Here is a 27,957-nt window from a genome sequence, read left to right as displayed (position 1 = left end):
AATTAGCTTCGTGAATTAACTGCCCATACACTGTAAACACACCTGCAGTTTAGTGGACGCCAAACCCGCTTCCGTTGGTCCCAGCGCGTGGAAAAAGTTGACTCGTCGCTAAAGATGACATCGCCCCATTTCTCTGTTGTCCAATCTTTCATTGCTGTAGCGAACATGAGTCGTTCTTGTAGCTGGCTGTCTGAGAGGCAGGGCTTCTGTGCTGCTACGAAAGACTGCAGGCCAAGCTCACTCAGCCTTCTTCTTACAGTCTCAGACGATACCGTGAGCGAGAGCGCTTCTCGGATATCCTCTGCACTTTGAAAAGGATCAGCCACGATGGCGGCCGTAATCAGGCGGTCCTCTTCCTCAGTCGTGGCCCTTGGACGCCCACTGCGCTCCATATCTGTGAATCTGTCATCGTCGCGGAAAGCTTGAATAATCCTATTCACGGCAGTCCGGCTCCTGTTGGTTCGGCGGCAGATTTCGCGCTGAGGTATTCCCTCTATAAATAAACGCACAATGTGCCTTCTTTCGTCAAGTGGAACACGCAGCGGCATCTTTCCAAATAGGCAATCACCACGTGGCCTGAAGCAAGTCTACTACGTTTTCAGCGACTGATGCGAAGATGCGCCTATGTGTGAAAGAAAATTTTCTATGCATCCGCTTTTTCTTTATTTTTGATGACAGTGAAACACCTCCCTACCCTTTCTCTCAAGACGCAGAAGCAGCAACGCTCATTGGACCAAGATGCTGCCAACCAAAGTGCGCCAGTAAACGTCGCGTAAAACAATCGTCGCAGCGCTTCGTGAAACTTATCTACCCACTGGCACACCAGTCGACAAAGGTTGCAGTGATTGCTCCGATACTGCTATCAAGCCAGATATGTGGCGGTCTTATCGCAGACAGCGCTCTGCGTCAACACAACGAACTAACAATGTCATGCACGGGAATAAAAAATTAACAGGCAGGCGAGTACCAAGAGGGCTCATATCCGGGAGAGCGCCCCTGTCGCCGCTAGGTGGCGTACCGCTAGGTGGCGCGGATAGGCAGTCTGGCACGCGCTCGCGTGGTCCGCAAACTTTTGTGGTTGACTGTACATTTATGGCTGGGTTACGCGTGCTCCTGACGTGCTCGGCATGGGTATTGCGCTCCAGCTAACTCGGACATATTCATGCCAGCGTGCTTTAACTAAAGTACGGTAGCTAGCTGGGCGAGTCGGTACGTTTGCACCTTTACTTACAGTGCGAATGAATCAACAGAGACCAAGAAGAAAACAGCGCTCGAGTTGTGCCTTTTTGATTTGTCCTTGTTGATTGCTTCGCACTGCAAGTAAAGATGCTTTAACTAAGGCTCTTGTTTGCACTGCTAAAGCCAGCGTAATATAAGCTCGCCATTAGCTGCCAACGTCCACTTGTCATTGTCGAACGGGCTAATGTTAATAAATAAAATGTTTATAGGCTGCTAAATTATACGAAAAGAAGGTATCTTGTAGATAATCTATTATGCTGAGAGTATTATTGTGTCTTGACTAATCTCCAGTTTTTATTATTTAGAAGTGTCTGTCACTATCGGAAAAAGATAGAAGTGAACCGAGTAAGTTATCTCGGAGGTGGCGTCAACGAAACACCCAGATAATTCTTGTATTAGGAAAGAGAGCGCAACATCACGTGGAGGTCAGGTTTTTTGACGACTTGATTTCACTGCCTATTATAGATCCCGCTTGGACTCGAAGGGGGCAATAGCTGTGGGTGAGATGTACTATAAGAAATTGGAAGGAATCTTTGGTTTTAGTAACTTGTAACTTGTGCCTTGGAAATCTGAATTAAAGGATCAAAATAGCAGTCACATAAGATTTTTTATGAAATATGGTATAGTTCCACGTACTAGAAAGAAGTATTGGCTCTCGAGTATGGTCTTTTTTATTTACTCCGTGGTATTGGGTGTAATGCGAATAAGGTATACATTAAAGTACATGTAATGTTTTTATTTTAGGTAGTGATTTATTAAGTTTTCTTAGGATGGAAGTATTCGGTTGTTGCAGTGCACTTATTCGAATATTAGATCTTCACTTTCTTGAGCGATTTTATCCAGAAGAATGTAATTATTGATGCGATATTTGGCGACTCTTTAAGAAAAATAAAGCCCGATGCATGTGTCCAACAGGTCAGCTGAAATGAGCATTGAAGCAAAGAAAACGCTACGGTAACCCTAACATTTTATAGCGAAGCTGTCTCTGGCTAGGGTTCCATGCATTTTTCGTGTCCGTAAACACATCTGCCTGTGCAAAAATTCAGGTTCCTAATTTGATGCAAAATACCTTTATTCTAGCTATGCAAAAGCTTATATGTCTCATGAGTTGGATATGCATTTTCAGGATATTAATTATCAGTAGGCATTATTTTTAAAATTAGTAGACTCTCAGGTAGATAATAAGGGTTTCTCAAACATTTGTCGCTGTGCGACCCGCGTCGGCGATGTTTACGCTCGCACCGCCCTCTTGTCGTCGTTCTAAACGTTTGCGTGCCTAGTTTCCTTCCGCTCTCCCGGCGTGGCGGTCCCTTCGCGCGTGCCTACTTTCCGCCGGGTGGCGGTCCCGCCCCGCGTGTCTAGTTTCCTCCGGCTACCCGAGGTGGCGGTAGTTATCCACGAGAATATATGCCGCCTATCAAGACCACCGATCAAAATAATAGTGTGTGTGCGTGTGTATCCGTTCAAGAGATACAAGTTTGTTCATACCTGTGATCTCAATTCTGTGTCACCTCAATGTCGTGTGCCAAACTGATTCGCTAATAATCCACCCTCACAGCAGTGGAATGGCGCGTAAGTTTTTACGAAGCCGTCAGATTGACTTGACAAATGTGCAGAAGGCTCGGAGCCCCGTAACGTGGTCACTAGCTAGAAGAAAATTCCTGTGCCGAATTCAGAAAAGCGTTAAAGGTTTGTTAAGCGAAATGAGGAAAGGACAAAGCACATCCCTCAAAGCTACTGAAAGACGTGGGTGACGTCATTTCGTCCACGATTGGTGCTAGCCTTCCCGTTTCAAACAAGAATCTTAAGCGAACCATAAGACAAAGATGGTGGTCGTCTGCTCATCCCGTGGCCTGTTACTCGCTCTGCGCATGCAAAACAAATGGGCGCTTCCGTAGGAGCGTTATGAGTGCAGATTGCAAGGAAAGCTACAAACAATTCCGTGAGCCGCGCCCTTTTTACCAAGAACTGCGTGTCTCTAATGATACCAGTCACTTGGATTTATATGTATATTTAGTCATGCCCTTCGGCCTCTGCAACGCGCCAGGTACTTTCGAGCGCATGGTGGACACGATCCTTCCAGGCCTCAAGTGGAATATTTGCCTTTGTTATTTAGACGACATTGTGGTCTTTTCCTCCGATTTTGCGTCCCATCTAACTCGTCTCGAACAAGTGCTCGCTTGCCTCTCAGCTGCAGGACTGCAACAGAACTTGAAGAAATGCCAACTCGCCGCTCGAAAGCTTACGATTCTAGGGCATGTTCTTTCGAAGAACGGCATTCTCCCCGACCTTGCCAAACTTACAGCCGTTTCAGCGTTTCCCAAACCACGTACCATGAAAGATCTCCACAGCTTTATCAACCTATGTTCTCATTTACGATGCTTTATTCGCAAATTCACTATGAGCATCAACCCTTTGACCAAGCTCCTCGCTGGCAGTAATAACCTTCCGGCATGGTCTCCTGCTTGCGACGACGCTTTCGACGAATTGCTCCGTCTCCTTACGTCGCCTCCTATACTGCGACACTTTGACCTCTCTGCACCCACTGAGATCCACACGTACGCCAGCGGTGTCGGGTTCGGCGCCAATCTTGCTGAACGGAAAGATGGGTTTGAAGAGTACGTCGTTGCCTATGCGAGCCAAATTCTCAACAAAGCCGAAGGCAACTATGCGGTCACTGAAAAAGAATGTCTTGACATAATTTGGGCCATAGAGAAATTTCGTCCTTACGTTTACGGGCGCCCATTTGATGTAGTGACCGACCACCACGCCCTGTGCTGGTTGTCGTCACTGAAAGATCCAAGTGGTCGCCTCGCTCGATGGGCATTGCGCCTCCAGGAATACGACATCCGCGTCGTGTATCGCTCTGGTGGGAAACATTCGGATGCAGACGCCCTCTCCCGTTGGCCCCTGCCTCCCGACCCTGTCTGCTTCACAAATACCACCTGCGATACCACCGTTCTTGCCATCTCTGACATGCCATCTGAGCAGCGCAAGGACCTGTGGGTGGCTTCTATTCTAGACTTTGTCTGGCCGGACTTCAGCTCCCACTTCTCGGACGTTGCGTCGGCAGGCTGAGCACTTCACCACTCGGGAAGACGTGCTTTTCCGGCTGAATTACACCCCCGGCGGCCGTAAGTGGCTCCTCGTCATTCCCCGCCGCCTGCGCTCCGAAATATGCTCCACTTTCCACAACGACCCACAATGTGGCCACGCAGGTTTCCTGAAGACGTATTCACGTATTAGGCTTCGGTACTACTGGCGTGGCATGTACCTTTATGTTCGACAGTATGTTCGGCCATGTTCCGCCTGCCAGCGACGCAAGATTTTTCCTCAACACGCTGCCGGCACCTTATTACCTCTGCCATGTCCCGCCCGACCATTTGACCGCGTCGGCATCGACATCTACGGTCCCCTTCCCAGTACACCAGACGGTAACCGTTGGATAATCGTTGCTGTCGATCACCTCACACGGTATGCCGAAACTTCACCTGTTCCATCGTCCACTGCAAAAGACGTTGCCACTTTCATTCTTCACAATCTCGTCTTTCGTCATGGAGCTCCTCGAAAGTTGCTGAGTGACCCTGGTCATGCGTTCCTCTCCGACGTCATCACCGCATTGCTTCGTGAATGCCTCATCGTTCACCGCACCACTAGCGCCTATCATCCATATCTCACTATGTACATCTCGTCAGACCACTCCAATTGGGACCGAGTGCTACCTTTTGTTCCGTTCGCTTATAACACCGCCATTCAAAGCACAACTGGATTCTCCCCTTTCTTTCTCTTTCACGGACACGAACCTTCTTTCACCATTGACACTATTCTTTTATACCGACCCGACGCCTCAGAGTCCACGACTCAAGCAGTACATACGCTGAAGAATGCCGCCAACTTGCACGTTCATTCACATCACAAGACCAGGGGCGCCAGAAGCAACACCGCGATGCATCCGCTACAACTACGTGCTATGCTCCTGGCTCACTAGTCTGGTGGCGCGTCCCGTCCACTACACCTGGCCTTTCAACGATGCAGGTCTCCAGTACCAGGGTCCATATCATGTACTTAACCAAACGTTTCCTGTGAACTACCTCATCGAGCCGTTAGAACCGTCTTCTGACCATCGTCGTCGCGGCCAAGAAATTGTCCTCGTGTCGCGACTCAAGCAGTTCTATGATCCCCCTGTGTTTTCTTGCCCCTAGGTCGCCAGGATGGCTCCTTATTCCACGGGGGGTAATTGTACTGAAGGCCAATGACCGCGCTTCGATGTCTGGGAAAAGAAGACGACGATTAACGGTGGTTGTTGACACTCTAGCTCGCGCTCGCCAGTAACCAGACCTGCCTTTCAAATAGCTTTCTGCAACGCCAGGTCCAGGCCTGCTTGAAGACCAAAACTCCCATTTTAATATGTATATATATATATATATATATATATATATATATATATGTGTGTGTTTGTGTGTGTTTGTGTGTGTGTGTGTGTGTGTGCGTGCGTGTGTGCGCCTATACACGTGCGTGCGCGGGGGTGTCGGCTTGGCGTGTGTGTGCGCATGTCTTAATATACACTCAGACATTCCATTCCATAATAAACACTCAGACATATCAATTCTTGCCACCGGCAAGAAGAGCAAAAAAATACCTGCCAGCCTACAAGCAGCGTCTACAGCCTCTACAGCGTCTGCTCGGGCAGATAGGCCCAAAACAACTGCGAAGATACGGCGTGAGCTGGCGCTCAGCGCCACGGCGGAGGCGAAAGATACATGAGAGGGAGCATCGGCACCACCGAAGCCACAGCTAGGCTGTAGGCCTACAGCCCAGAGGATACGGAGCTACAGCCTACGTACAGCCTCATTAGGCTGTAGGTAGGCTGTAGTTTCCTTCCGCTCTCCTGGCGTGGCGGTCCCGTCGTGCGCGTCTACTTGCCGCCGGGTGGCGGTCCCGTCGCTCGCGTCTGGTTTCCTCCGGCTCCCCTCGGGGGCGGCGAACTTTCACGCAAATGTATGCCGCCGATCAAGACCGCCGATCTAAACAAAGTGGGTGTACATGTACCTTTCTTCGGTATGACAGCCGTCACCACTAGAGAAATAAAATTTCCTCATACCTGTGATCTAAATTCTGTGTCATCCTTATGCCGTGCCCTAAACTGCCCCGATGGTAATCCATCGTCACAGCAGCGGAATCGCTCACGATTTCTTTTCTTTCTTGCAGGATACCCAGCCAATCCGGACTGCAACTAGTTGGTGTTTCATGTATTCTAGAAAATTATTCTAATGATTGCTCTGAGGCTTTCAAAGCGCTGTTATATATTATTCTTACACTTTGCACTACTTGTTGTTGAATATGAAGTTTAAGGACCCGCACGTTAGATTTATTACGAAGCACGATTGTAAATATCCGTTTTATAACATCACTGACGAAGCACTCCTGGTATCTGTGGGCTGATCATTTCAATGTTTTACAGAATTTGAAAAGAAATATTAGCTGTTGCAGATTACATAATTCGAGTTATTGAGCTGGATTATTCAAAGAGGGAGACATTACTTACACGAGAAATTGAAACACATATTGACCTAAATAAGGCAAAAATCCCTGACGATTACGATATGCGAAATTGGAGCGCAGATGTATACGCGTTTTCATTTCGCGATATACAGGTAAACCTCGATATAACGAACTTCAATATAACGAAATTATCGATATAATGAAGTATTTCACTTTTCATAACCTCTTGTTCATAGAACACCATGTATATATAACCGTAACGTAACGAAGCATGTTTAAACAGGATTTCACTATAACTAAATTTCACTGTGGCCGCAAAGGAATACCGAGACAATAAACAGTTTTAGTTGGGCGTCCTCAATCATCCACGTACGCAGCGCGCGAGGTTGCGCGTACGCAGAGAAGCGCGTGCGCACGAAACGGCAAGTAGTTGGCTGAACGCAAAGTTGAGAAGTGGATTATTGACCGTGCACGCGCAGGATCCGGTAGTGTTCTACTCAGCACCGCCATACTGCCAGCTTCTGAAACTGTGTAGCCAATATAAGCCCCCACGAAGTCAAACCAAGTGCAAATCAAGCCAGAATTGAATATCTGCCACAAAAATCTCACAGAGTCACCCGAGTCACGCCATTATGGTCACGTTTTTGAGCACTGCAATGCAGCCAATGCTGTCAAGCGTTCTCTGGGACCGTCACCTGCTGTCGGTTTTGTCACGGGGGGATATAGGCGACCTTATGTTGAGCAGCGAGGAATGACGACTTCTCAGAGGCGACGACTCCTTGGACGACCTCGAGTGTGAACTCAGGCGCACAAGGGAGCCAGAACTGTTGTGGTGCCGTTCACGATGCGGACTCCTCGACGTTGAGCGGATTGATGCTACGCTTTTCAAGCTGCAGTTTCGTTTCGAGAAAGATTTCGGGGAACTGGCAAGTGCTCTTTTAGTGCCGGAAGCAGTGGTCAGGGGGCAGAACGTCACTGTTCCGCAGGCGCACCGCACTGTGTCTTGCTCTTCGGCAGGCTCGCGTATCCGAACAGATGATGTGACGTAGAAGAAACTTTTCGCCGGCACGCCTCCGTGATGTATTCTGTGGCGATAAAAATGTGTCGGCACGTTACCACTCATTTCGACCATCTTCAGGACGGCTGAAACAACCACAGTTGGTTATCTCGCCACTGCCTTGGCGCAGTTGCAGATGCAGGTCCGCTTTTTCACTTTTTATTCGCACACTACTTACTGCTCCCGAGCTTAGCACGCTGCTAATATGACGTCGAGTCATAAGGTGCAGTTTGTCTCGCATATCATGTAAGAAAGTTGATTGAAGTTGATAATGTTGACCTAACAAACTGATGCTTAAAAAAAACACTGTGGTACACTCTCAGTGCAACTTGGTACGTCGTTTTGTTTCTCTTTTGACATTCGTCAGTTTATCACTACCTATTAAACCTGAACAAGTAGTAGCTTGTCCAGTTTACTATTCTTCTAAAAAGAGGCGTCTTCTTTTATGATTATAGCAAAAAAAACAATGACTATCGAAAGCACGACGTAGTTTGTTCTTAATTATTGAAAATGCCGGTGGTGTCATGCCCACGAGTATTTTTGACAGGAAGTTTTGAACCACATTGACACCCGTTTTGTCAGGGCACTTGTTGGAACGCTCTAGCTTGTTTGTGTAAGTAAATACAATAACTAGAAGTGACAATCTCTTTTCATTGTTTTTCGCTGCAGGCTGTGAAAAGAAAAGGAGCACCTCTTCGCAAATTATGGGGGTGCATGGACGAAACGGCTCGACCGATTTGCCGACCGAAACAAAACTAGGAATCCTACTACTCGGTTCACAAGAGATGCCACTCACTGTGTGAAATACCAGTCTCTTATGTGCTCGAATGGCATGATTTGCCAAGTGGACGGGCCTTATCCCCGGAACGCGACACGATTCAGGCGAGTAAGCTTCTTGCTCTTAGCAAGGAAAAAAGGTAGTGTAGTCTTTACACCTACATTACAAAAGCAACGTCACCTTTGCAACATTACTACTTCAGTCATGTCAGTGGATTGTGCCTTTTCTTTTCGTGCAACGAATCACACGCCTTACTTCTTATCTCCCTAATCATTAGATGACGCTTAGGGTTTTCCGTCCCATTCTCACTTCTTGCAAGAGCAACACATGAGGTGAAAATCTTTAAATTATTCTGGTTTTCAGGCAGTCCTTCACCCATGCAGCAGTTTGAGTTACTATGGCATTTGCCTAAATTTATGAGCCTTTCCTTTTCTTTAGTTTTGCTGCATGAATTTTTGAAAGCAGTGGCATATACTCGAAGCTAGAGCGGCTGTCTAAAGACGAGGATTTTGTCATATACGGTGACCCAGCGTATCCTCTGATGCCACTCATAACGAAACCGTACGATGGAATCGTGGTCACACCAGCGCAGCAAGCATTCAACCATGGGATGAGCTCCGTTCGCCAAGCCGTTCAGTGGGGCTTTCGCAAAACAGTTGCATAATTTCCATTTCTGGACTTTAAGAAAAATTAGGAACTTTTAAGGCAGCAGATACCTGAAATGTACAAAGCCGCCAGAATCCTAGTTAACCACTCACATGTTTGTATGACAGTCAGGTGTCGCAATATTTTGCCTTGCAGCCACCTTCTCTACAACAGTACTTGAAACCACGCTGCACCTAATTTATGGTGCATGCGCATTATTTATTTAGACGCCAATTGATAGTGCACACAGCTGTCTTATCCCAAGGTGTAGCCTATTTTGTGACTCTTGCTATCTAAGTATGTGTTCAAAGTTTACTTTTAATGATCTCTGCTAGGCTTGTGTCAGACCGGAAGTTATCAGTGGCTAAAAAAACGCTTCGTATATTTTTGCTGCGTTTGATAATGGCGCAAAGTGGCACATTAATGCATGCAGGGTGTAACTACATGACCACAATACCACCTTGAGTGGTTGCTAGCCAAATAACACTAAGGTCATAACAGTGTGTATCCACCTGTGTGCCACTGCCTCAGTTCAAAACATAATTGTGTGAGCTGCAGCTTGGCCAAAACTGCTATGCTGCTTCCATATTGTCACGGCTCACTGGAGACAAGGGCGGATAGCGGTATTTAATCAAGACAATAAGAACAAGCGCTCAGTTCAGGCATCTTCTTTAAAACCTCGCTTGCACACTCAAGGTCGTCATCTTTGTCGTCAGCGGGGTTGGGCACAGATAGAGTCGCGGCATTTGCCCCCCTCCAGAAGGAGCATCGTCGAAATACTCGGCGGGTAGTACCCTGTGTCTAGCAAACCAGACAGTGTCCATGCCAATAAAAAAAAATAAGGTTTCATGCGCAACACGTGCACTGTCTCAGGCAGGTCCTGAGGGCGCCTCGACCAGGATGGGCTGTCAGGAACGACTTCATAGTTTACGTCGCTAAGGCGTCGTAGAACCTTGTGTGGTCCAAAGTATCGGCGTAGAAGTTTCTCCTCGAGGCCTCGGCAGCGTACTGGAGTCCAAACCCTGACTCCTTGACCGGGCTGGTAGACAACGCATCGATGGTGTTGATTGTAACGTCTGGCATCACGGCCCTGCTGGCTAGTTATGCGAACGCGCGCGAGCTGTCTTGCTTCTTCGGCGCGCTCTGTAAAATCTGCGACGTCAGTCTCGGAATCGCTGGAACCATGAGGCAGCATAGCATCCCGCATTGTAGCCACTTTTCGACCTTAGAGGAGACTGAATGGCGTCATTCTTGCTGTTTCATGCCGAGCCGTATTATAAGCAAACGTTGCGTAGGGTAACATTTGGTCCCAGTTCTTGTGTTCCACATCGACATATATGCACAGCATGTTTGCGAGAGTCTTGTTGAGGCACTCCATAAGTTCATTTCTTTGCAGGTGATAGGCTGTAGTCCTTATGTGTGCCGTGCCACTGAGCGTGAGTACAGTTTGCAAAAGTTCAGCCGTGAACGCGGTTCCCCTGTCGGTTACCATGACCGATGCAGCACTATGCCTCAGGACGACGTTTCCGATGAAGAAATGTGCGGCCTCGGCTGCTGTGCTGCTCGGAAGTGCCTTAGTTTCCGCATATCGCGTGAGGTAATCTGTCATAACTATGATCCACTTATTTCCGGCACCAGATATTGGGAATGGGTCCAAAAGGTCCTTCCCAATTTGTGCAAACGGTGTTTCCAGCCCTGGAACGGGATGTAATGTCCGGCAGGTTTCGTAGGTGGCACTTTTCGTTGCTGAAAGTCAAGGCACGTTCGAACGTAGTGCTTCACCTGTGCTGCAAGCTGTGGCCAGTAGTACTTCTCTTTGATCCGTGCTAATGTTCTTGTGTATAGTCTAGGTGGCCTGAGGTAGCGTCATCGTGACAGGCCTGCAAGATTTCATTGCGGACAGTTTTAGGGACGACTAGTAGATATCTCTTCCCTGTTGAAGAGAAGTTCCTCCTAAAAAGAACGCTGTTGTGTATGCAGAATGATGACAAGTCCCTTGTTAACTATCCAGGCTTGTTTGTGGTGCGGCCTTCTAATAAATCAATTAGTGAAGCGAACTCCTGGTCCTCTTGCTGTTGAGAGATGGAGGCCGCATCAACAACTCACCAAAAGCCTGCAGATTCGTCATCCTCTCCGCCTGACGACTCGATCGGCGATCTGGCATGGCAGTTAGCATCTAAGTGCTGCCTTCCTGATTTGATGACCACTGTCATGTCGTACTCTTGAAGCCGTAGGCTCGTGCGTGCTAAACGTGCAGCTGGATATTTCATGTTGGTCAACCAATAGAGAGAATGGTGGTCAATTGTGACTTGAAATGGGCGGCCGTATATGTACGGGAGGAACTTGGTAACTACCCATACGGCAGCCAAGCATTCCTTCTCTGTGGTGCAGTATTTCGACTCGGCACGTGACATTGTTGTACTCGCGTAAGCGACTCGCTGAGCGCCGTCTTGCCGGTGAACAAGGACGGCGCCTAGACCTACGTTGCTGGCATCGGTGTCGATCATTGTCGGCACATCCACGTCAAAGTGGGCAAGAACAGGCGGAGTTTCTAAACGGTGATGGAACTCGTTGAATGCCGCCTCCTGCTCCTCGCCCCTCTTCTCTTGTTTGGCAGGTGAGTGGTGAGGCGATGCGTGCAAAACCCGCAATAAATCGCCGGTAATATGCGCAGAGGCCCAGGAAGCGTCTGACTGCCTTCTTGTCCGTAGGCCTTCGAAACTTTGCGACGGCTGCGATTTTCTCGGGATCAGGTCTGACACATGTGTGAATTACAACGTGGCCCAAAAACTGTAGTCTTCATAGCCAAAGTGGCGCTTTTCAGGTTTTAAAGTAAGCCCAGCGGACCGTATGGCTTGAAGAACTGACCGTTGCCGTCCGAGATTTTCATCAAATGTGGCAGAATAAACAATCACATCGTCTAGGTACACTAAGCAAGTCTTCCACCTAATGTCTGAGAGAACATGTATCCATTAGCCTTTGGAACGTGGCTGGGGCGGAGCACAGACCAAACTGGAGAACTTTGAATTCATAGAGCCCATCAGGCGTCAGAAAACCAGTCTTTTCGCGATCCCGCTCATCGACCTCTATTTGCCAGTATCCACTTTTCAAGTCGACCGATGAGAAGTAACGTGCATGCCGTAGCCTGTCGAAGAAATCGTCGATGCGTGGTAAGGGATACACACCTTTTCGGTAACCCAATTGAGCTTTCGATAATCGATACAAAACCGCAGGCTACCATCCTTCTTCTTAATGAGCACCACGGGCGATGCCCAAGGGCTTTTTGACGGCTGGATGGCATCATGTTCTTGACTTGCTGCTGTATTTCTTCACGCTCTTTCCCAGCCACACGATAAGGATGCTGTCGGATGGGTGTTGCTATTTCCTCCGTAATGATGCGGCGTTTCGTCAGTGGCGTTTCGTCAGACGCACTCAGGACGTTGTAGAGAAGCAATCCTTAAAACGGTCAAGCAGTTCCCTGAGACTTTGTTTCTGTTGCGGCGCTAAACCTAGGTCAAGGTCGACGACGGGTGCATGTGGCATCGTATCGGTGGTTGATTCACCTTACAGCAAAGCAGTGTTGAACGTGGTCACTTTCGTCAAAGTATGCCACAATATGCTTCACAATCTACCATTACAAAAGTGCTGAATTGCTATTCATGTAAGAGAATGCATGTCAACTGTGAAATAATTGTCCAATGACGAGGAAATAAATGAATTTCTTGTACTTTATTGTGGACACCACCTTTTGGATGATGCTGGTGAGTGAATGTTGCTGGGCTGCGGCCAGAGCACGTTCTTCTGCTCTTCCCTTCCTCTTTCGCTGTCGTTGCTCGGCTCGCAACCTGCGCTCCTCAGCCCACGGTTCGGCAAGCTGGCGCCTTGTGTCATCAAGCAAGTTGACTAGCCAACCTTCGTTGAAAGTCCGCTCTTTTCCCGAGGCCAGCCTGTCCTCTTCGAGTGCCAGATGCCTCGACTCGAGGGCAAAGTCTTTTTCTTTAATGAGCAAGTCGTGCCGCATTCTTTTTTCAAGGAATTGATAATTTGCATCCTTTTCACTAGGCCTTCTAGCTGCCATGTAAAAAAAAGAAAAAGAAACGTTCACAAAAAAGTAGAATGCAGTGCTACAGCTGGGAGGCACATAAAAGAGTGTTAAAAATTGCGAACATGAGAAAACAACCATAAGCTTCATTTTCATTTCAGATGCAAATCAAGGGGCACATGAAGTTACTGAAAAGCACATACCACGTGGTGTATTTCGTGCAGCAGGGTAGGACGTGGAAGGGGTCGCCTCAAGCTGGCCATTCTCAGTCCCTGCGTCTCCTGTTTGGTTGGACGAGGCATCTCTGCTGGGGCCAGCGAAGGGGGTTGAAGGCTGCTCAGCGATTACGGGAGGCTGTTCATCCAAACCTTGGATTGAGGTGATGTCTTCGAGGTCGTCGCTTCTGGCGTCTTCGTTTTTCAGAATTTCTTCAAAGAGCTGCGTGGCGGTGTCTTCAGCATTGACATTTGCATATACAAGGAAAAGTACCTCCCGAGAGTGACACGAGAAAGAAAATTGTGCCAAAGGAATTGATACCGTGACAACATTTGCGCAGCATGCCGAGCACAGCAGCATAATATGAAATTGCAAGGAAGAATTACTATGGTGCAGTGCAACAGCTAGGTAGGTTGCCGACAGGGACATTGCCGAATGCACTCACAGGCGCCGTCAACAGTGTTCTTCGGAACGTGCAGCTCGGCAGCGGCATCCCTAGCAAGCGGCGCCGAATTTTATGCTGCCGCTGTAGTCGCGCCATTTACGACGGTGGGCTCTTGCAACTTCACGGGCGCTCGACGCGTTGGCCCTTCGTGGAGCCCGAATCTTCACTCCTCTTTCCCGAGCTAGGCCGAGTGTTTCTTGCAAGAGTGACTCGCGCTGACTGTAGTCCTCCTCCGTCCCCGACCTAAAAACAGACACCAAAGAATGCGCATTAACTAATTTAAAGAACATATTTCGCACAGTTAGCCAACACTTACCTGCGGAGGGCTACACGGTCTTTCGCGACGAACCGTCCGAGCAGTAGGTAGGTGTGCTCGCGCAGTGTCCAACTTGTGAATGGCTGGTTTGTTAAATCCTGCATTTTCGCTACTATATGTGTCCACATCCTCTGGTCGCGAAAAGGGTACGCGTTTCGCACATACGAGAGCATCTCCAGCTCAACTGCAGGGCTAAATTTGACCCGCCTAGTAGTGTCACCCCAAGCACTCGCGCGACATACTTCGGCCGAAAAATTAAAGAAGAATTAAATTATGGGGTTTTACGTGCCAAAACCATGATCTGATTATGAGGCACGCATTAGTGGGGGACTCCGGAAATTTGGACCATCTGGGGTTCTTTAACGTGCACCTAAATCTAAGTACACGGTTGTTTTCGCATTTCGTCCCCATCGAAATGCGGCCGCCGTGGCCGGGATTTGATCCCGGGACCTCGTGCTCAGCAACCCGACACCACAGTCACTGAGCAACCACGGCAGGTTGGCCGCAGCCATATCGAACACTGCGCTCTCATGGAGGCGCGAGATATTGAAAACCGCGCTCTCGTAGACAAGCGAGAACACTCGAGAACGTCCCGCAAAGCCCGCAGAACCCGCAGCGGACGCTACGCAGCTTTCGAAAAGCTGCGGGTGCACGCAAGAGACTGTGTGTGTTCCTACGTACTGCGCATGCGCACTGTCGACTTCGCTGGTTTGCTGCGTATACGCAGAGCTGTTGCGGACGCCTACCTAAAACTGTCTAATAAATGGAAACTTCCGCGGACGCAGATGGTGAAATAATTTAATTACAAGCGGCGGCTTGCGAACGCACCTCTCTTAGCGCGCGCCGTGCGACAAGAGCGACTGCCGATGTGGAGCAGCATCATGTTCCGTACAAAGTGGATAAGGTCCGGTCGCGCCCTGCGCAATGTTTGCTTTTGGTGCGAGTGAAAGTGTGCGAGGGTGAGACAAGAAAGATGGTTGCTTCACGAGTGCCGCCTTCCCGCGCTAGCAAAGGGAAAGAGGGGGAGGGGGCGATCTAGCGGTAACGCGATCAAGAGCACGCGAGGGGGCGCGGAATTAGGGAGTAAGTTCTAAAGCCCCTATATATTGCCACCTGGTGTTTTGAGCCAGCAAACGATCAGCATTGCGTGCCCAGCAAGAACGGCGAAGAAGACGACGAAGTCGAAGATCCCGCGCCAGCTGGAGAACCGTCTTTTCGTGTCTGGCATTCTTGGGTGTTACAGCGAGCGCACGCGAAGCTTCTCTCTTCCACGGAGAAACAAAGAAAGGCGCTCGCGTGCGGCCACTTCCTGACGCGCGAGTGTGCTTATATATATATATATATATATATATATATATTGGCCTTAACTCAGCGTCCGATCGCTGTTTAGCGAGCAGATCCGGACGGCTGAGGGCTCCCAGGAAGGCGCTGTCATCTTCCTCGTCAGGATTCTGGGATTCAACAGGTGCTCGTGATAGCGTGTCAGCATCTTCATGTTTTCAGCCAGACTTGTATACGATGGTGATGTTAAATTCCTGGAGTCGCAGACTCCAACGTGCCAATCGTCCAGAAGGGTCTCGTAGGTTGGCCAACTAGCACAAAGCGTGATGATCGGGCACAACTTTAAATGGCCGCCCGTAGAGATACGGCCTAAACTTTGTAGTAGCCCAAATGACCGCGAGGCACTCCTTCTCTGTGGTGGAATAATTGGACTCGGCGCGTGACAGAGTGCGGCTCGCGTAAGCTATAACTCGTTCAGTCCCGTCTTGCCTTTGCACCAGGATAGCTCCGAGACCAATATTGCTGGCGTCAGTGCGTACTTCTGTGTCAGCGTCCTCATCGAAATGACCGAGCACGGGAGGAGAAGACAATCGACTTTGTAGCTCGGCAAAGGCGGTCTGTTGTTCATCAGTCCAGAGGAATGGCGAGTCGTCACGCGTAAGGCGAAATAGCGGCTCTGCAATCTTCGAAAAATTTTCAATGAAGCGTCGATAATATGCGCACAAGCCCAAAAATCGTCTGACACTTTTCTTGTCGGTTGGAGCTGGAAAAGCAGCTACGGCAGCAGTCTTCTCGGAATCGGGCCGAACACCTGCCGCGCTCACGACGTGACCGAGAAACTTCAGTTCCTCGTAACCGAAATGGCATTTCTCTGGCTTGAGGGTAAGGTCAGCCGATCGAATGGCTTCGAGTACGTTCCGAAGGCGTCGAAGGTGCTCGTCAAAAGTTTCCGAAAAGACAACGACATCATCGAGATAGACGAGGCAGCTTTTCCATTTGAGGTCAGCGAGAACGGTATCCATCATTCGCTGGAATGTGGCTGGAGCGGAACAGAGGCCGAAAGGAAGTACTCTAAATTCGTAAAGGCCGTCCGTAGTCACAAAGGCAGTTTTCTCGCGGTCCCGCTCATCTACTTCAATTTGCCAGTAGCCACTTTTCAGATCAATAGAGGAGAAATACTTCGCGCGCCTCAGCCTGTCCAGAGAATCGTCGACACGAGGCAACGGGTATACGTCTTTCTTTGTGACGTTGTTTAGCTTCCGGTAGTCAACACAAAACCGAAGCGTGCCATCTTTCTTTTTAACAAGCACGACAGGCGACGACCAGGGACTGCATGAAGGCTGTATTACGCCGTCTTGAAGCATTTCCTTCACCTGCGTTTGAATGGCATGTCGTTCGGTCGGGGAAACACGATAAGGCTGCTGCCGTATGGGGTGCACGTCGTCATAGGTGATGATACGGTGTTTAGTAATCGACGTTTGACGTATCTTCGACGACCGTGCAAAGCAAGAGTGGAATTCGAGCAACAGGTCACGCAGGGGTTGTTTGTTGTCTTCAGAAAGCGTTGCACTAATGTCGACGTTGCTTAGAGGTGCTTTAGTAGTGCCGATTGCCTGGGCAGCAAAACATTCAGTGACGTCGGCGATCGGGTCGGCGTAGGCGATGACAGTACCAGGGAAAAGGTGGCGGTGTTCGTAGCTGAAGTTCGTGACAAGAACGTCACAGTGACCATCATGGAGATCAATAAGGCTTCTTGCTACGCAAACACCTTGAGAAAGCAGGAGAGGGTGATTGCTTTCTGCGACCGCTTCACCGTGTAAGAGTCTGTCACATGCCACTTGAACCACGATACTTGCACGCGGTGGTAACGTGACAGCGTCGTCGATGACACGAAGAGGTGCTCGAGCGTGGATGGTGTTGGTCGTCGCAGCGGCGCTCTTTGTCGAGAAAGTGACGAGGCGTTGTCGAATGTCGATGATAGCTCCGTGCTCCCTGAGAAAGTCCATGCCGATGATTAGGTCACGAGAACACTGAGGGAGAATGCTCAAGCTGGCAACAAACGTAGAGCCGCGAATCTGTATTCGTGCCGTGCACATGCCGAGTGGTGTGACGATGTGCCCGCCAGCTGTACGAACTGGCGTTTGATTCCAAGGCGTCGTCACTTTCTTCAGAAGGGTGGCCAGTTTTTCGCTGATTATCGAATAATCTGCTCCAGTGTCCACTAAAGCAGTCACGTCACGACCGTCGAGCAATACAGGAATGTCCAAGGAAATTCGTCGTCTGTAATCAGCAGGTACTGTCGTCGTCGATGTATCGTCGGGTCGCGTACGGGTCAGCAGGGGTCCTTGAGTACGTCCAGACAGAGCGGCCTCGCCCCCGAAGGCCGCTGTGGTTAGTTTTCCCGGCGCGGACTGGGCGACCGACCCTGCACCACACTCGAATACGTACGGCGAGTCGGAGGAAATCGCCGCGGCGAAGGGGAGCGTGACTGGTGTCGAGCTGATGAGGATCCGCGCTGCTGGGCAACGTATTCTTCAATCGCAGGAGGACGCTGGCCGAACCTAGGTCGCGGCGAGTTTGCCGAGAATCCGCGTAATCCGAGCTCTCGATAAGAGCACTGTCGGTAGACATGCCCAGCTTCACCACAGTGAAAGCAAAGCGGACGGCGATTAGGTGCCCGCCACACGTCTGATTTCCTTGGGGCCTGGCGGTGGTCGTGGTAATAAGAGGTCGCTTGGTCGGACTTTAGTATGGCCGGAGACGCGCTCCGAAGCGGGAAGGAAGGTGGGGCAGGTTGCCGCAAAGCTTGCGAATATGACATACGGGTGCTGTCAGTTCTTAGCGGTTGAGCGTCTGTGCTGAAGGGTGGTTCTCTTAACGCATGATGCACTTCGTCACGGACAACGCTGGACAAAGAGCTGAGCGTCGGCTGTGTGGGTACGGACAGTTTCTGCAGTTCTTCGCGGATAACGGACCGGATGAGCTCTCGAAAGAAATCGACGTGGCCCCCGAGAGCTCCGAAGAAGTCCGTAGGTGAGGCAGCGTTCACTTGGCGTTCGTATGATGGTGCCCGCTGCCGAAGAGTCTGTTCCATGGTGACGGCCTCGGAAAGAAATTCTGATACAGTCTTTGGAGGACTGCGCACGAGACCGCCGAACAGCTGCTCTTTCACTCCGCGCATCAGGTACTGCACCTTCTTTTCTTCCGACATGCTGGGGTCGGCTCGTCGAAAGAGACGTGTCATGTCCTCGACGTACATTGCGACACCTTCATTCGGCATTTGTATACGGGACTGGAGATCACGCTCAGCTCGTTCTCGGCGATCAGGGCTCGCATACGTCTCAAAAAGACGGCGTTTGAATTCTTCCCAAGAAGTTAGGGCATCTGCACGGTTCTCATACCAAACACGTGCGCCATCGTTAAGGCTGAAATATACGTTTTTCAGTTTGTCTGCATCGTTCCACTTGTTGTACGAGGCAACACGTTCATAGTGCACCAGCCAATCTTCAACATCCTCATGCATGGCACCGTGGAAAGGATTCGGCGTTCGCGGACTAAGTAGCGTGCAATGAATCGGCGTAGTGCCTTCCATACCGGTTGGGGTGGTCGGAGCTGCCATTGTCTCTGGGAGGAGTCCAAACTCAGGGGCTTGTCCACGGATCCTTCTGCTGGCGCGGTGTACAGGCGTAACCACCGGTACAGGACTGGAGCTCCTGCTGCTCGGAGGGGTTTGGTGCATAGATTAGATTACCCAGCACCTCCACCAGTTTGTCACGCGCTAAGGCAAGATCAATCAACAGTACAAGCAGCCAGACCCGATGAATGCCAGACATGAAAAGACGGTTCTCCAGCTGGCGCGGGATCTTCGACTTCGTCGTTTCTTCGCCGTTCTTGCTGGGCACGCAATGCTGATCGTTTGCTGGCTCAAAACACCAGGTGGCAATATAAAAGGTAGCGCCATTCTTAGATCTTGCCGCCACCGCGTTCATCCCGGCGTTTCCTCCTCGCCGCCTCCTGTCACCCCAGTCTCCTCCGCTCCCCCATCGGTCAATCCGTGTCACGTGGAAGCACGCGTTGCGCTTTTGTATATTTTTTTTCTTTCCAGCACGCTCCGACTGCCATTCTCGGGCCTGTGCGACGAAAGTGCTGTACGCACAAACGGATCAAACGTGTTAGGGACAAGAACTTCGTTGTGATAGCATGCTGCTGCGCCTTAAGTTGCCGCAACCGACAAGGCGAGGGCAAAAGACTTTTTTAGGGGCGAAGCTCCTTATAGCGGCCCCCGTTCCGTCCCCGTCGTCGTAGTAGTAGTGTGTAACCAGTAGTGTGTAACCAGTCTGAGAAAAATGAGAAAAAAAATTCCGAAGTTGTGTCCGTAGCGCGGAATCGAACCACGAACCCCTCGCTTCCGAGCGCGCGGCGTTAGCCCACTACGCCACGAAGCGGACATGGACACACGCACCACGATGGCAATAAATACCCAACATTAACGAAAGGCCGCGTTTCTAGCGCGTTTATAACGCGTTTGTGCTAGCGCGTTACGGCCCGTGTAAGAAGCTGGTGTAAGACGCTGTGGCCTCTCCGCCTTACCTTCAACGCGTTTCGAACGCGCTGCCCAAAGCGGTGGCAAGTCAAGTTCAAGTCGAGGAGAGTTTATGAATACGGGGGGTATACTCTCTCAGCAGTCATGTGATGGCGTCGGCAAACGCGGTGCACGTTCCGGCATGTGTAAATGGCTGCGTAAGACGCTGTGGCCGCTCCCCCTTACTAGAGAGTACTGCACGTTTCTAACGCGTTTGTGCTAGCGTCCCCTTAAGCGGGAGATCCGATGATTCCCTCCGGAGCTTCGCCCACTCATCATCATTCACCCCGTGGATATGCTGTGATTTTTTTTGTTTACCATCCGGCGTGCGCAAACGCTTGCTGCACACTTGATATTTGCGCCGCCTCGCATCGCCACGTTGCTACTTCCAAACCGGCATTGTTAAGACCAGTTACTAACTGACGAAGCAAAATCGCGCCTCAAAAACTTCTCCGCAGGGCGCGATCGAAGTTTTCCTCGGATTTCCTCTGGTAGCGCGTTAGCTGTTGTCTGCCACGGCAGGCCCGACGCAGGCGGCGCCACTGTCGATATCGCGCTTCGATCGCGCTGGTCGCGCCGAGCGCGATAGTGGAACGGAGGAGGAGGGAAGTGTATGGCGCTACTTTTTATATATAGGGGTTTTAGGTAAGTTCGCGCGCGTCTTGGCCGTGGCTGCGCGTGGCCGTAGACGCGGCTGAGCGCATACGTAGGCGTGCACCGTATTTTAGAGGTAATTTGCCGCGTGTGCAAAGAGTGGTCGTGCCGAGACAGCGTGGCATCATGTAAGCTGTCATCAAGCGCTTTTATTATTGGAGATTGCGTAATCTATAGTTTCGGAGACCCGTTGAATCGAGAGGCCGACGAAGCATTCGCTCCCCGCTGACGGTGCCTTTCAAGGTAGCATCGTCACACTGCGGGCGACGCTATCTATCATCCGCGGGGGCAGAGTGAACCCGAAAGCGTGGCTAGCTTCGCTTAATTCGTACCACCGATGTGAACATATCGTCGACGTGGCATGAAGCCGTATCATTCATCCCCGATTCCCAAATTAAACAAAATGAAGTGGTTTCTGAATCAAATTTCCTTTTTTCTACTGGCCGATAGTTCGGAAAATATTGCGGCCCCTTTCCATGCAAGAACAAATTGATCGCGACTGTAATTATTTGCACTAAATGGTCGAATTTCAAAACAACAAAATTTCGATATAACAAAACATATTGCCGATTTTACCGACTTCCTTATATCGAGGAAGTTTAACTGTATTGGCTGGCGCGGACAATAAGTCTCGTGCGCCACGTTGCAAACGGAGCCAAGTACAGCGCGAGTGCCTCGTTAATCTGGAGATCGCGAGAGCTAGCGCGTGGGTTGACAGGTGGGTGGGACTCACAGCAGCCTCCGCCGACAAATCTACCAGACGACGTGCGCTACTATGGCGCCATATAGTAGTCATCGTCACTGAACCCTCCTCTTCACTTGCCTCCTCGCGTCTTTCATACCCCGCCGCGATCCGCGTTCGATTTCATATTTCGCTGTGCTCGTTCGCTTGGTTTACGCCGCCGCCGCCGCTGCTCACCGCAGGAGTGAGCTAAAATTACTTAATAACCTATTAATTCCACAACGTAACATACTGCACCTTAAGAATTGTAGCCATTGACCTAACAAGGTGTCCTTACTTCGAATGAAATTTGAGAATAAAACCAGTTCCGAGATCTGTCCCATCAAAAAAGCCGTATAAATGCAATGTTGTGCCACATAATTTAACAAAATGCTCTTTATGCATTACAGCGCAAAATTAAGTGGAACGACCACGTATTTTATCCAACATTTTCAGAAATATCTTGAAACTGTTCTCATCATGGAAATTCACTTCATCTGCACACGTCTTGTAATCTTTACCGGCCACAACCAGTAAATTGCAATATGTGCTGTAAAGTTAGTAATTAGGAAGGTAATTAGTTAATGTTTGGTAATAAGTTAAATATGTGTTTCGATTTCTCGTGCTGTTACTGTCTGCATCTTTGAGTAATCCAGCTCTAGAACAATAATTATGTAACTGCCAAAGACAATTCTTGGAAATTCCGTAAAACATAAATATGATCAACCCGTACAGAGGAGAGCTTTTGTTTGTAATGCAGCGTCAGAGAGTGATCGACTTAGGTGAATTTACAAATTGACTATTATTATCTATAAATAATATGCATCAGTAAATCTGGACCCACGTTTCAGAAGCTGCGTGTGCTGTATTGCCATCTACGACGGACCATTAATTAAATTAAATTTAATGATGGGGTTTCACGTGCCAAAACTACGATATGATTATGAGGCAGACTGTAGTGTGGGGCTCCGGAAAATTTGGACCACCTGAGGTTCTTTAACGTGCACCTAAATCTAAGATCAAGGGTGTGCTTGCATTTCGCCCCCATCTAAATTCGGCCGCCGTGACCGGGATTCGATGCCGCGACCTCGTGCGTAGGAGCCCAACGCCATAACCACTAAGCAACGACGGTGGGTTACGACGGGCCATCATTGTCCAGTTCAGCATTTTTCTCATACTCTCAGTCATAGCTGCCGTTCACTAAGAAGCAGGTTTCTCTGGATGCGCTCATTCACTAGGAAACCTTTGTTAATTACGACTGTGATGAGACGCCACAAATCACGCCCCCCACCCCCTTTTTTGTGTTGTCGCGTTCAGTAGCTCAATCGTACCAAAGCCGGAGCTCACCTTCGTGTCGTCTCTGCGCTCCGCGTAAACTTTGAGGCAGCTCTGGAAGCCGGAAACTGTCCTCTGCATCGCCAGGATGGGCTGCTCGCTGGGCGACTGCTGGAGCTTACCCAGCAAGAACGACAGCACGCGACCTTGGAGCAAACGTATTTGGCCCCAGGTTGACGGATGGTCTTGCGGGTGAAGCCTGTCCCATTTGGCGCAGACGTGATCGTACAGGTTATCGCACGGGTCCGCTTCGGGGTGAATGCTGGCGGCTAGCTCCTCCTCGTAGTCGAAGCACTTCGTCGGGTGGTCGCAGTGGGGGAACGCTAGCTGCGACAGCTGGTCAACCAGCAACCTGCTTGCACCATACAAGACCCCGAGAACGAAGACTACCTTCACGTTCAGGAGAGTCATGACGTCGCGAAGACAGGTGCCCTCGCCAGGTTTCCGAATCACTGAAATGGCGACGAAGAAACACGCGTGGTCGCCTTCGTTCTCTTCTTTTCTTTTTCCTGGCGTCCCGCTGTTCACGCCCACGCGTTAATTTCGTTTCATTGCTTTCTTGCTTCTAATACCATGTCACTTACCCACTGCGGGAGATTAGCCACGATGGTTGCGTCTAAACCGAGAAGGGAAGATGCAACATCGGACAGAAAGTATAAGGCAGGGTAATGTGATTTATATACAATATTTTAGGTAGTACTAATGGCAAACGTGTAATTTAGAAATGATAGCTTGTTAGGAGATAATAAATCATTTAAAATTAAAATATTAATATTGCAACTAATGCCACATCTGTTCTCTAATTTCCCCTATTTTTTGTGAGACAGACATATTAGTACTTTTTTTTGCAAACGTTTCTTTGGCTAAAGCTCTACGCGTAGGCCCCAAATGGGACACTATGATGAGCATTAATCTTAATATGCAAATGCGGGAACTTAGTTTTTTTTCTAGTAAATACACATTAGGGTCGTAAAAATATGTCCGTTTTAGGCTCTGTCACATTCGCTACAGAAGCGATGGCGGAAGACAAGGCCTTATTACATGTTGCCGTTAAGTGCGGGAGTTGGCCAACGTTGGAAGAGGACTTAGAAAAATGAAGATTTATTTACATTAAGTGCTGGAATATAACTAAACAAAATAACAGTAAAAAAAGTCATCGTTACGGTCGGCAGCAAATCGGACGCTCCGGGCCACGGCCAGAAGAACGTCTCTCTTTTCTCGATGTTTCTCTGGCTTATAATCCTTTCGGTCCGTCGGGGACTGAAGGACTGATTTTCAGCGAATCGTCGAACCCGTACAGGTGTTCTCATGTTCATCCAATCCTAGGGCCCGTGCAAGTGCCGTCATGTTCGGCCAATGGAGACAGTCCTTGGACTCTATTCTCCGAGCACACGGAGTAAACCCAGGGAGTGTTAGCCAGCGCCACCACTCACAAACGTAAGGGTGCACATGGAACACCCTTTCTGCCGTAGGCGTCACGAGTATGCGATCTTTTTGGGTTAGTCCCCGGGTTAGTTCAAGTTTTAAAAACAGAAACACTCCAGAAATTGAATGGAAAAACGGCGCCGCGGTAGCCCAATGGTAAGAGCATCGCACGCATTACGCGAAGATGTGGGATCGTTCCCCACCTGCGGCCAGTTGTTTTTTCAACCATGTTCATTTCCATTTTTCATCATTTCTTTAATTGAATTAGTTAGTGCAAATAATTTCCCCTGTGTTGTCCTTCATGTCATTGTTTGTTGGCTTCTTATGACCATGCTTTCTGACGCTTCTCACTTTCTTAGGCCGCGTCATGCTCTCTGCCGCATTCTGATCTTTACATCGTTGCTTTCTCCGGCGCTTCTTTCTAGGGCTCACTTTCGTGCTATCTTCTCGTGCATCGTGCTGACCGTTATAGAATTCGTCAGCCCAGATCCCTGTCTCACACAGGCAGTCTGAGTGATCTCTACGTAAACTATCTCTTTCTTTGTGTGGACTGGCGGACAGCTTAACCGGCTCTGAAACAATGCAGCAGTCTTTATTCGAGCTGCGCAACTCTCACTGCGGCGAACTACTGCCTCATTCCCTCCACTCTATGCATTGGCACACATCTCGTTGGTCTCGATCGGTGTCTCACCCGCACAATCCGAATTATTCTCCAAATCATCGCTCTTTTCGCCACCTAGAGTGGCGGGCAGCTTCACCGATCCCTCAACAATGCCTTCAACGTCATCACTCGGTCTCGGTTTGAGCTACGCAGCTCGCACTCCTGCGGACTGCCTTCAACTGCGTCGTACTGCTTGCACTGCGCTTCGGCACACAGCCAGGACTCGTCATGGGTACTTTTGTCTGTCGGGTCATGAGCACTCTGTACTTCGTGAAAACCCCGTTAACAATACCTGCAACGTACACACACGGTGACTATGCCAATTCATTCACAGCTGGCCTAGCTGGCCCTGCACTGCTCGGTTAACACAGCATCTCGTCGCTCTTATTACAGCCCTCAACGGCCTCCGTTGCCACTAAGCATCGTTAAGAGATAACATATTCGGTTCACTTATGAACGTGCTGCTAAACTCACAGGTACTACTCCCCTCTACTCCACGAAAATCTGCTAGCGACTTTCTCCTACTTTCGCTGCGTGCTATCTGCAGATTTACCAGGCTGTCGTTGTATTTGTTTGATCGAACCTTCAATCTCTTTGTTCAATGTTGTCATTACTCTTTCATGTTTTTGCCGTTCTCGCTCACGTTCACTCTGGCGCTCTTGACGTTCTCGTTTGCGCTTCTGCGTTTGCTGTACCACCCCTCAAGCAATCTTAATGCTCACATTGTCATTGTCACTATATGTAATTGTCTATTGGATATCTGGTCTTTTAATTGTTTTGTCCGCCTCAGCTCCCAAATCTTTGCACAACAACAAGTCTGACCTCGTCAACCATTTAATATCCATGAGAGCGGCCCCGGCTTGTAGATAGAAGTGCTTCCTTAGTCAATTTGCACAAACCTAAAATATGCTCTAAATGCCTGATCCACAGAATAATCAAAATGAACCCATAAATTTCACATCTGGCGAATAAATAAATCTGGCGAATAAGAAATCAATATTTTCCCTGCTTTTTTCTCACCAGTACTCTGAAACGTCTCTTGCGTATCTCGAATGCTGACCGGTTGATTCTTCCATCCTCTTTAAACCCAAGCCCTTCCGGAAGGCGCACGTTAGCTACGGTTCTCACTGGGTGAATTCCTTAACATTGTATTAGTATGTGCTGAGTGGTCTCCGGATTTTTGCTGCAGTATACACATGCCTCATCTAGTTCCGAATATTTGCTCTGGTATGCTTTTGTCCGTGGGCAACCGCCGCGAGCCTCAGATAAGAAGTTACTACCCTTTGTGTTATCGTACAGATTTTCCCTTCTAATTTCTTGCTTGTGGATACACGGACATGAGCGCCATCTGGTGGTGGTGCAATGAACCCAGCGTCAGTGACGTCCCGCGCGCCCTCCGGTTTGGTCTAAACGGTAAGAGAAGAGCCAGATAGCACCCACGGTCACTGAAACCCGGGGAGGTCCACAAAGAAAAGCTTCGCTTTAAAAAAAATAGCGTTACATAGTCTAGCGCAAGGCTAGCAGCACCTGCGCGTCCAGTGGTATTCATGTGCGTGCTCTGTACGCGTTTGCAGGTGCGGTTGGATTGCCTTATATAGGCCCAATATTTACTTCCTAGGAAGCCGGTACCGTTAAGTATCTGGGCGACGATGTTTTAAAGCGCCAACCAACGAAGAAATGTAAGCTCACTTCGCTAGTTCCACTCCCATACTAGAGCAGGTGCGCGGAAAGCTGTGCCGGCGCCGGATCACGTGACGCGCTCGACCAATCAGGGTCGTTTGGTGTGTCACGGCGAGGGAAAGGACCGGGGATGGCGTGCGCTCCGCCGGGCTTCCCTCGCCTCAGAACAGTTTCGGGGCTTCGGATGGGAAGGCCGCTCGTGGTGTGTTCCGCCGAGGACCAGGCTGCGTTTGAGCAATGGCGCCGCGAACTCGCTCGTGAAAGGGTTCGTCGTCGACGCGCCGATTCTAGCATAACTGTATCCGAAGCCCAGGCGAAACATCAGCAAAGATCCGCGGAAGCCGAGTTCCGGGACCGCGATGTTGCGGCCAAACGTCAGCGAAGAGCCGCTGACCGCGAGTATAGGGCAAAGAGGAACGCCTGCAACAGCGTCGTCTTGCCACAACCTTCGCTTACCCCCATTTTCTCGACAGGGGAAGGGCGGGTGGTTTTTATTCGATGATAGCGATTATTTATAGACCTTCTTCACGGTCGCACAAGACCTGTAGTTTGTTATGACACACATATCTAGTCGTTCTCTTTATTTTCTCGCTACGACATCTCCCGTATCGCCCGCCAGGTAGTGCCCAACTACGTGCACAGGCTAGATGCATTCACTGTCGGCACAAAACAGCGGCACAATGCAACGGTGGTGCTGTGGTTAGCGCGCTGGGCTACGGCGCGGTAGCACTGGTGGTAGGGCCGAGGATGGAGTCCTCATGGTCACCACTTCTCTTTAAGCGTAAGCGTAGATAGCCTGTCAGTAAAATTGGGGATATTGTGTTTGAAGCTCCGAGAGAAGCGAGTGCCAGTGCAGGAAAGCGCCTGGAGGTCGAGAAGCGAATCGCCGCTTTCGCGCCCTTTTTCGTTTGTGCTTCGACGCTGCGGTGGTCGCTGTGCATGTTCGTGCCATCCATAGGCGTTCGCGAAACCCGCGTTCACGAAGTGAAACGTCACGGTAACGTTTTCCTTATGGTATATGAAGATGAAGTGATGTGTGTGCCGTTTTTCTGCCACGGCTTTCTAATGACAGGGGCTCGCATAAATAGCCACGAAATACTCTCGCGTTAAAAAGTTTGACATGCCCTGTAAACAGGTGATCACTGGTGTTCATAACATAGTGCGTAAATCTGCCGCCTGGTCCACACGCTGCGTCAACGTGAAAAGAGCACACATGAGGAAGAAATGGGAAGCGAGTGGGGATGCATAGCTAAAGAAAAGTTGGCTCTTTACTCGATGTGACACCAGGAGAATGAAAGTCCCCAAAGGAAAACTGAGGTAATGAACTGTAACATGATTGAAGGACGTTAGGCTCATCGTACACCCGTGAGCAAAAGTA

At 49.6% G+C, this 27,957-nt stretch overlaps 1 protein-coding gene across 1 annotated transcript in view; it reads right to left on the bottom strand.

Moving 5' to 3' along the window:
- The window catches only part of LOC119463718 (uncharacterized), a 32,455-nt gene extending 9,231 nt beyond the window's left edge, over positions 1-23,224 (bottom strand). The window contains exons 1-4 of the mRNA XM_037724543.2: positions 22,826-23,224; positions 13,467-13,701; positions 13,134-13,292; positions 11,705-11,826 (exon numbers count right to left, since the gene is read on the bottom strand). Of these exons, the coding sequence (XP_037580471.2) occupies positions 11,705-11,826; positions 13,134-13,292; positions 13,467-13,701; positions 22,826-23,224 (915 nt within the window). The remainder of the gene's footprint in view (positions 1-11,704; positions 11,827-13,133; positions 13,293-13,466; positions 13,702-22,825) is intronic.
- Positions 23,225-27,957: the final 4,733 nt, after the last annotated feature.

The sequence above is a fragment of the Dermacentor silvarum genome, chromosome 9 (assembly GCF_013339745.2).
Source record: "Dermacentor silvarum isolate Dsil-2018 chromosome 9, BIME_Dsil_1.4, whole genome shotgun sequence".
NCBI classification, from domain to species: Eukaryota; Metazoa; Arthropoda; class Arachnida; order Ixodida; family Ixodidae; genus Dermacentor; species Dermacentor silvarum.
Note: the sequence above shows the minus strand (reverse complement) of the source record. Positions and strands in the feature narration are given on the sequence as shown.